The 9,633-nt window shown below is 32.3% G+C and overlaps 1 protein-coding gene and 1 long non-coding RNA gene across 2 annotated transcripts; one reads left to right on the top strand and one right to left on the bottom strand.

Moving 5' to 3' along the window:
- On the bottom strand, nt 1–531 carry LOC106099396. The gene is made up of 2 exons (XR_001225378.1): nt 324–531; nt 1–124 (listed from the first exon to the last, which is right to left on the bottom strand). It is a non-coding gene; the product is annotated as an uncharacterized LOC106099396 (long non-coding RNA).
- Nucleotides 532–881: 350 nt separating this feature from the next.
- LOC106099395 (ubiquitin-conjugating enzyme E2 36-like) lies at nt 882–5,027 on the top strand. Its single transcript, XM_013277934.1, has 3 exons — nt 882–1,566; nt 2,483–2,638; nt 3,114–5,027. The coding sequence occupies exons 1-3, from the start codon at nt 1,507–1,509 to the stop codon at nt 3,522–3,524; spliced, it is 627 nt and encodes a 208-aa protein (XP_013133388.1). The 5' UTR covers nt 882–1,506; the 3' UTR covers nt 3,525–5,027.
- The last annotated feature ends 4,606 nt before the right edge of the window (nt 5,028–9,633 follow it).

Genomic DNA, 9,633 nt, shown 5'->3' with positions numbered 1-9,633 from the left:
AACTAGTTACTTTTATAATCAGCCAGTATTTGTTTCATTCACAGCAATAGATCAATCTGCATACGAAGAACTTGTTTCGCCTTTTTAATACTAGGAGTAAAAAATCTTCTATTTTCTCTGCAATCTGTAATAAATATTGTCAAACTCAATATTTGTATTGATATATGAACGCCAAAAGAAAATCAAATCATCACCAAAAACGATATAATGTTAATTAAACATGCTACAACGCAATAGATATTCTTCCACTCCGATATTTAAATATTAGTTGACAGAACCTACAGCGGCACATATCTGTTTATTTGCGTATTACATTAATTTACCTTCAGACTTAACATCTACAATGATGAAGGTAAACATTAATCCAAGTAGAACTAGGAGTGCAATGAAATGTAGACTGTAATCGATCGTTTGGTATCGACATCAATCTATAGGTTTCCATTATCCAAAAACACATTCTATAACATATTGTCATCGCTCTCACTCTTAAAAATAACGATCGACTTGTTTCACTATGGTTTAAAGCCAGTTACAAACCTAGATTTAACAACACAAAACAATGGAACAAACGGATTGCTGATGGAAATGACATCTCTACTGTCTATGTCTACTAAAGTATTGTAATATTAAGTATTTTAAAAAAGATTTATGAAATTGGCATAACACATATTGTTATTGTACAAAAGTCATGACATTGAAAACAAAACCTGATATGGGTTTTTTTACAAATTTAAGTGCGCAGTTTTAAACTAATAAAATATTAATTAGATCGCCAGAGAAACGGTACAGTTCTCATATTTGCCAACACATTTTGTACACTTTAACTGAAAAATCCAACGATTTAGATAAAGCTAAATGTTATGGATGTTGTTTTTTTTCATTTTTACCCTGCTTTTTTACAAAATGTAACGATCGGGTAAACAATTTCAATGGTAACACTGAAAAGCACATAAAACATGTTCGAACCTGTTGAGAAAATACGTCTTACCACTTACCATGCCACCCGTCCCCCACCCCTAATGTTTTTATTTGGGAAGTACAATTGTACAGGACAGTAGCGCAGACCTGCTACACGACTATACACTAGCGCCAGTTAGTGTTCCCTATTTTTGATTATAAGAATAAGATTGATGAAAAAAAAAATATCTGGTAAAAAACGTCTCGATAAGAATATAAACGCATAATTAAATTGCTGGGGAGAAAAAATGGAGAACCTTTAGTACTCTACAACAAAAGATCTGATTTTCAAAGTAAGCGTTAGACGAAACAAGTCTGGATTACATTATGCTAGTTGTATGCCAGCACTGTTTTTGAGAAGCATTGTCCTACTTACTGGCATCATGTAAACCCGGCATAAGCCACTCGCTCCTATCAATATTTATTTTCTTTCCTTCTGCTGCCAGCTGTCTCAAGAGCAACATCGCGTCAATTTTTACCGTGTTTTTAAGAAATCAATAGTTTCTCCATTAGCAGTAAAATCACCAAAAGCATAAGAAAGAACCCACAATGTCGTCAAATAGCAGGCGCGTTCAAAAAGAGTTAATGGAAATACAGAGAGACTTTCAGGTATGTATTTGCGATTGAGTAGTATAAATTAATTTATAATGCTAGTTTTAAATGTATGCAAAGTGCTTTTCATCAATTCGCGGTTTCTATGAAGAAAAAACAAAAGCTACTGCGCTATACCTAATCTCTATTCGTTTTTTGAATATACTTATAAGAATCTAACAAAATGGCAGCAGTTATATCCCAACAATTTTAGCAGTAAAACATAAGAACTTTTTGATGTTTTTTTTAAATATCCACCGTTTAAATCGCTCAGTATGCAGCTGAATTAATAGCCTGGTGCTACTTTAGCAGTATTAGGCGATACGCAGTACATTTGCCCTTTGCTTCCATTGAAAAAAAAAACAAAATGGCTTATCTGCTTTAGGCATTAAGTATTTTTCTTTAGAGTAGATTTAGTACTGGAAATCTAAGGGAAGTCTTTTTCTAGTCCTATAGTGACCAAATAACAAGTATGCAGCAATGACGCGCATTTTCAAATTATTATTTGGTATTCTCGTTTTTTTTAATGATTTCGTTTATGATAATTTTTAGGTTTGATGTCGTAGTTAAGAAACGAATGTTTGTTCTTCCTTAAACATTTTGATATAAAATGTATCCAGGTTATGTTGGTGATTTAAAATGAATACATTTATCATATTGTATCCGTAGGTGGAGAACTTAACAATAAAACGCGATTTAATATTTTTTTTTGGATTTTTCTTTTATAGGTCATAAACGGAAAGTAATTTTAGTGTCGAGAATTTTTTATGTATTAGGAGCGTTTATTTTTCATCAGGAACACAAAAATAATTTTGGATTGGTTCGAGAAAACAATAAAAAGCAATCATGCTAAAATGGCAGTTGTTTACTTTTCTACCTATGAGGACAATTGAAGACAAAAAACGATGATTCTAACAATTATGCATTTCCACAGATGTCTCAGGACAAGCAAATATATTTAAAGTCTTTGACCTCGCAACTGAACTTCTTCATAGCCAGGATAAAAGGTCCGCACCTAACACCATATGAAACCGGTAGATTTTTCCTCAAGATCCAACTGCAGGCAGATTATCCAATATCTCCGCCAGAGGTACAGTTAAATTGATTCCATGCCAATTGAGATACATCTTTAATCACTTCGCCAGTACAGTTGAACAGTTGCACAGGCTATGCATAGATTGTATGGACTCACTATTGACAGTGTTTTCACTATGCTTGTTGATTGCCAGTTGCTATTGAGCCCTATTGGCCAACTGTACTGTCCAAAAGTGAACCGCACATCAACCAGTAGCATGTTTATTTTGCACCTACCATTCCTATGAGCAATATTAAGTTGCCTTTGTTTACTGCCACCTGATTACAGTACCTTTCATGTAACTTAAACTTTGTCTTCTAATAAACAAGTAGAATGCAATCAATGTTTTGATCAAATTAGAAACAATAGTATAATATAGATATGTTTGCAACATTAAGGATGCATAGGACAGGGAAATGTCTATGCGGATGGTGGAATTTGGTGGAAATAGATTATAAATATGTCATCAATAAATATATTCTTTTTGCAGGTCAAATTTATAACACATGTGTGGCACCCAAATATCCATCCAGTTCAAGGGTCAATATGTTTAGATATTTTGGCTGACAAATGGTCCCCGGCATTGTCTTTGAGGACTACACTTCTGTCCATCCAAGCGCTGCTATCTGCCCCCGAACCAGATGACCCACTCGCTATAAATGTTGGCATTCAATGCAAAAACAATCCCGAGGAATTTGAGTTGACTGCTAAATTTTGGACCTACATATATGCCAAGGGTCAACACCAAGTCTATGAATATCAAGAAAAGTTAGCGACTTTAAAGAGCATGGGCATTCAGCAGATTTTGGCTTTAAAAATACTGTCCTCCTGCCACTGGAACTTGGAAGAGGCCATAGAAACTTATAAAAACCTTAATCTCATACATTATGTCATTGATTAAATTTCAATATCCAACTTTTTACTGTCTGTTTCCACTGCTGCGGTACTGTATTGACACGCTATCTGGTTTAACTTTAAAAGAGAATTTTATAATTCGTGTCAACACAAGCACCCTCGTAGTCGAGACACACAGATATGCACAAAGAATATTCTTTAATCTCTGCCATCTTTTTAATAGTCATTCCGTTTAAGAAAAAATCTATTTGTTTAGTTTAGAGTTGCCTTAAAGGTACAATAATGTTATTCAAAGTTGAATTTACAAATTTTAAGAAATTTCTCGTAGTTTGACTCATTGTTAGTTTTCTGGTGATAAAATTTATTGATGTTATGATAAATATAAGATATATTAGTAAAGTTATAAAACTATGTGTTAGTATTTGAAATAAGTACATAACAATTTCTGTTCCTTGTTTTTCGTTAAAAAGTACATCCTGGCCATACAAGTTACAAATAATAACTTTATCATAATTATTACCTCAGTTTCTTCATAAGATATAAAGCTACTATAACTGATTAAGATAGTTTAATATAAGATGATTTTTTTTCAAACTGTTTAAGAAAATAATTACCATTACTGGTTATGTTTTTAAGAGTTTGTTCTTACTTGTATTACTGTTGATTACAGCTATAAACAGCTTCCTACATTATTGATTCCTATTACAGTAAAGAATGATATTACTATAAGTTACTAAAAAGGCTTGTGAGTTATTATATATTTTGTTTGTAGAATTTTTGTTTTCCAATAGTTTTATCTGAAATGTTTGAATATAGTTAAAACTATCCGAATTGTGTGTAACAGGCTTAATATTTCCATTTGCTTTGGTAAATAGGATAAGCGTCCTGGCAGTACAATTCAATGGAAAGCTTTTTGGGATTACTTTTATTTTTGAGGTGTCTCAAATTTTTTATGTTTTGATTCTTTATAAGTGTGTCTAGACATATTTGTTAATATAAAGTGTCTGTCAAGTCATGGTGTCTACCTTCAGTTTGCATTTATATCTGTTGTATAACATGTGGAAAGTACAATTTTGCAAAAGAAAATTAATTTGTTAGAAACATTAATCTTTTCAACGGATCTCATGATAGAAAGTTTATTTTTAAATTCTACTTAACCCAAAGATTCAACCAATGAGAGACTTCACACATCTCTCTAATTTAGATTTAAGTTTTTTTTTTAAATCAACATAAGACTGATTAAAAGTCAATAAAAGTTCCATTTGTACCTAGTTTTTTTTAATTTCCAATGAACTTTCTCCTTCAAGTATCTTATATGCCCGTCCATTTCAGCTACACACCAGTGAAAATCCCGAAAAAAATACATTTTGGATTGGATCGGTGATTGCCCAGAACAAATGGTTACAAACAGACAGACAAGCATTTATGTTGGCGATGCAATTAGCCGCTTTCATACATTTATACTTTTATAGTTTTTTAAAATTAGAATTTATATTCTTTGAAATTCTAGATTTTGCATACAGACACTCCAATGTTATCACATGTTCACAGAACGGAATCTGTAACGAAAGATTTAGAAATTAACAGAGCTGAAGTGGTTAATTTATGGAGGAAAACCACTCATCGAGTTTCCTGAAAATTTTGTCACCACTTATACATAATGTAAATATGACTCTGAGGTAGGGTTGCCTATCTTTTTCCTGGCAAGAGTGGGAGAGAGATAGAGATTGTACCCAAACTCAATATGTAGATAATAATATTCATAACCCGATAGCATAGGGATGATTGTCAGAATCAACCATTTAGGGTATAAGGTCCTAGCCTCGGCCTTTGCGATCTGAGTTTCCTGATAAAATTTTACTCAAAATAAAGACATTGATGTACCTTGGGTTTATCGAAAAACCACAATGGTACCTACTTACTTTAGTTAAATTGAAATAAACTATATTAAAAAAAGTTGTGAATTTTGTTAATAATTAACCGGCATGCCCCTTGCCACTCATATTACTACAAGTATTTAATTACAAATGTATATTTTAAAAAAAGGCACCAACTAAATGTATTTAAAAATACAAGATTCAAACTACATTTCAATAAAATTATTTTAGAATGGTCTGGAAAAACACATAGGCATATGTTTTTTAATTCCAAATAAACAAAGTCGCGAATGAAAGCTAGTGTATATATGTCACATTTCGGTAAAAGATGTGTGTATTTCATTGCATTATTTCTATTTACTCAACATTCTTACTGTGAAGGAAAACATCACATGTAATATTAAGATATCAGCAATGATATTCAACCATATACCCAATGATAGTCAACCAACAACCACATCCGGCCAGAGTGGTTGACTATGGCATAGTCACCCCTAACTTAGGGTAGGATCTGAACCCCTCGGTGGGAATGTATAGTGTGCTGGTGCTAATGACAATGTTTCATTAAGTTAAGTAAAACCACAAGTTCTAGAAACAGAGTGAAAAAATTTTATTTAAAAAAAAAACAATAAAAATACACTTTATTTTAGATATATTTTTATAGATAAAATAAAATTGATATACCATTTTTTAACAAATTTTAAAACTTTATAGAGTTGATGTCATGGATGCTCCTCTATTATATTATAACTAGAACTAAGCTGATTCATGGTACATAATATTTGGTTGTATACACCTGCCTCTTGTCCTGGTGACATTGACACGGAAGAATCTGAATGATGTACATGATTTGATAAAATATATACAAGGTTACATACATTTTAATGTTTTGTTGCCTGGTTATAGCTGGCTGGATAAAGCGTCAGTGACTCAGAGGTTTCATTTTAACATTTGACTTGTAATGTTAGGTCTTGAATCCCACCTTGTACCAAAATTTCATATGTACTTAATGTTCTTATGGTGAAGGTAAACATTGTGATGTCTGTAAGAAACAAAAGTATTAATTAAAAATAATTAATAGAGCTAGACCCAGCGACAATTAGACCTAAAGTTACGAAATTAAACATTTTGTGAAAATCAAAATGTCAATTGAATGTCAGGGTAAAAGTGACATATGCTTGTCAGTCAGTTTACTTCACGCATCGTAGTGATTTAATGTTACTCCATGAAAAAATGTGATGAAAGAAAAAGTTTTAACAATTACCATTTTTAATATTTATTGGATTTAAGATTTCAAACTTAACAATAAAGAAAATACAAGTAAATGAAAAGACCACGATTATTTGTTTAAAGATTAAAATTATACGTATGTGGGATGTGTGAGTGCATGTTTTCGAACGAAGATTAGATTAAGTGACTGATTTGACTCATGTTTGAAAGACTTGGTGAATGCCTAAATGAATTTCATCGAAATCCGTTCAGTCTTTTCGGCTACAAACTCTCAAACGTCCATCCATCCATCCATCTATCCAAGGTTTCGCATTTATAATATTAGTAAGATTAATCTATACTTATATTGTAAAGAGGAATCCATAATTCCAAATTTTGCATTTCATTCGCTATTAACATAAAAAATACAAAAGAAATGTAATACAATAAAACATATGTCGTGTAGGCTGTAGGCTGCACCAATATTAATAATAATAATTTATTTATTGTCTCTTTTGTATGCATTTTATGGAAGCATTGGCATCAATGGAATTTACATGCAACCAAAACCCACATTCTTAAAAACAAACTTAGGCTGCAAAATCATTACTGCTTTACACTTAAAAACAAGAAAAATTAAGAAAAAACTGAACTTTTCTTTTTCACATACATCATACATCATTGCTAAACCATCGAGAAACAAATCATTTCGTGGGTTTTTCTGAACAAAAACGTACATATTGTTATCTCTTTCTTAAAGATGAGTGGAACTAGTGATGGCAACTCGAGTTCGTAACTCAAGTCAACTCGACTTGGGCGTAACTCGAGTCGACTCGAGTTGAATTTTTGAAGAAAAGTTTGACCTCTGTGAAGTTACCCCCTCACTTCCTTTTTTTTACTTTGTTTTATGCAAATCGTTTAAAAATAATTTTTAACGTGAAGTTGGCCTCCACACTTCATTTTTTTTAAATTATTCTCATACAAATCGGTAGAGAATTGTTGAGAAAAAGATTGCTGTATAATTTCAGTTTATTTGACAGTAAATTTTATTTTTATTTAAATTAAAGCCAAAAATACTTAAAAAACGATTCGATTTGAAACAATAACTTTTTTTGTTTCTTTATTTAGTAGGTATAACTCTCCCAATACATTATAAATAAATAACATAAAAAAATATAGAATTGAAACAGATAAAAATATAATTTGTCTATTCCAATTTTATGCCAAGCCGAGGGAATAATTTGGAAAAACTCAAAAAAACACTTACTCGTCCATCCAGTTAACTCGAGTTCAACCCGAGTTACGTGGATTTTAATATGAGTTAACTCGAATTACGTTTTTCCCGAGTTGGAACATCACTAAGTGGAACGAGAACAAAGTGTTTTCTGATGTTTGCCAATAGGACCCTATGATTGGACAGAAACATTTGACGACGGAAGGATCGATTGCTGTTTGCTTTGACTATAAAGGGACGGACTAGGCGCAGAGCAGCAATTTTTGTAACTGGCACTCTTCGCGAGAGATTAGGTAACGATGAGAATCGTCGCAGATTTTTATATTTTGTTGACACTTCTACCTAACACAAAATTTAATCTATATTAATATTAATATTATAAAGAGCAAAGATTTGTATTTTTGTATGTATTGAAATAACTCAAAAACTACCAGGCCGATTTTAATAATTCTTTTACCACTAGAAAGGAAATTTATCTGTAGGCTATATTTTATTAATACTAATGTTGAGGAACTATTAATTAACAACATATTACTGGACCACCGCGTTAAAAAAATCACTATGTTTTAACTTTTTTCCGCTTACGCTGCCTTAACCGTTAGAGATATATAAAATGATGTATGAAATAATTGTAGATCTCAAAAATTTCTACAGAAAAGTCCGCGATGGCATTTATCTGTCTTTAACGGTTTTCTTACAATAACCACTTTCTTGTTTACAATATGAATTAAAAACCACACGCTATTTGCGGCGTTCTTTTATTGGTTTCAATATTAATTCTGATCCTAATAAATGCGTTTGTTATCAGAAGAATTTGATGTTCAGTATTTTAAACACAACCAATCAGGGTAACCGAAAAATCAGCGAACAAATTACCGAAGATTACTGTTATTACGTAGATTGCTACTAAGTTTACTATTACTTTAGGCGATATGTTGAATAAAGGGGCGAACGTGAGTTTTGAACTTTAAAACTGCACACGGGCGAAGACGTGGTCAACAGCTAAGGATCAACAGAAAAGAATTATTATTGAAACCAATAAAAGGACGATACATGTAGAATGCATGTTTTAATTCATTTTGTAAACAAAAAAGTTGTTTATGTAAGAAAACCGTTAAAACAGATATATGCTTTCGCGGACCTTTCTGTAGAACTATTTCAGGTCTACAATTCCTTGACATATCTTTTTTTTTTACCTCTTACGGTTTAGGCAGCGTAAGGCGAAAAAAGTTAAAACATAGCGATTTTTTAACGCCGGATCCAGAAAATCGTTGTTTCTAAATACATATTAGTTCCTCAATATTAATAATGGTAAAATGTAGAATATGGTACTATCTGATAAATACCTTTCTAATGGTAAAGGAGTTTTTAAAATCGGCTCATTAGGGCATTATGGAATGTTGGGCAGTAAAAGGGACGGATGAAAGGAGACTACATGTGGCAGAAATGCGAATGTTAAGATGGATGTATGGGGTAACACAAAAGGATAGGATACGAAATGAGTATATTAGAGGAAGTTTGGGAGTAGCCCCAGAGGTGGAGAAGGGAACGGGTAAAGGTTACTATAGTATGGGCATGTTATGAGGAGGGATGAATCGAATGTTACAAGGAGAACGTTAGTTATGACTGCGGTAGAGGTAGACCTAGAAAGTAATGGATGGATTGCGTGAAAGGATTATCAAAAGAGAGTGATGACTGAGATGACGTATGATAGAGTTATGTGAAGGACAAAAACCTGTTGCGCCGACACTACGGGAGTAGGATAAGGAAGATGATGATGATGAGATTTTGCCTGAATCAAATACATACAAAAATAGAAATCTTTCCTCTTTATA

Source organism: Papilio polytes, unplaced genomic scaffold, assembly GCF_000836215.1.
Source record: "Papilio polytes unplaced genomic scaffold, Ppol_1.0 DF824124.1, whole genome shotgun sequence".
Lineage (NCBI taxonomy): Eukaryota > Metazoa > Arthropoda > Insecta > Lepidoptera > Papilionidae > Papilio > Papilio polytes.
The sequence above is the reverse complement of the archived record's forward strand: the minus strand, read 5'-3'. Positions and strand labels throughout refer to the sequence as shown.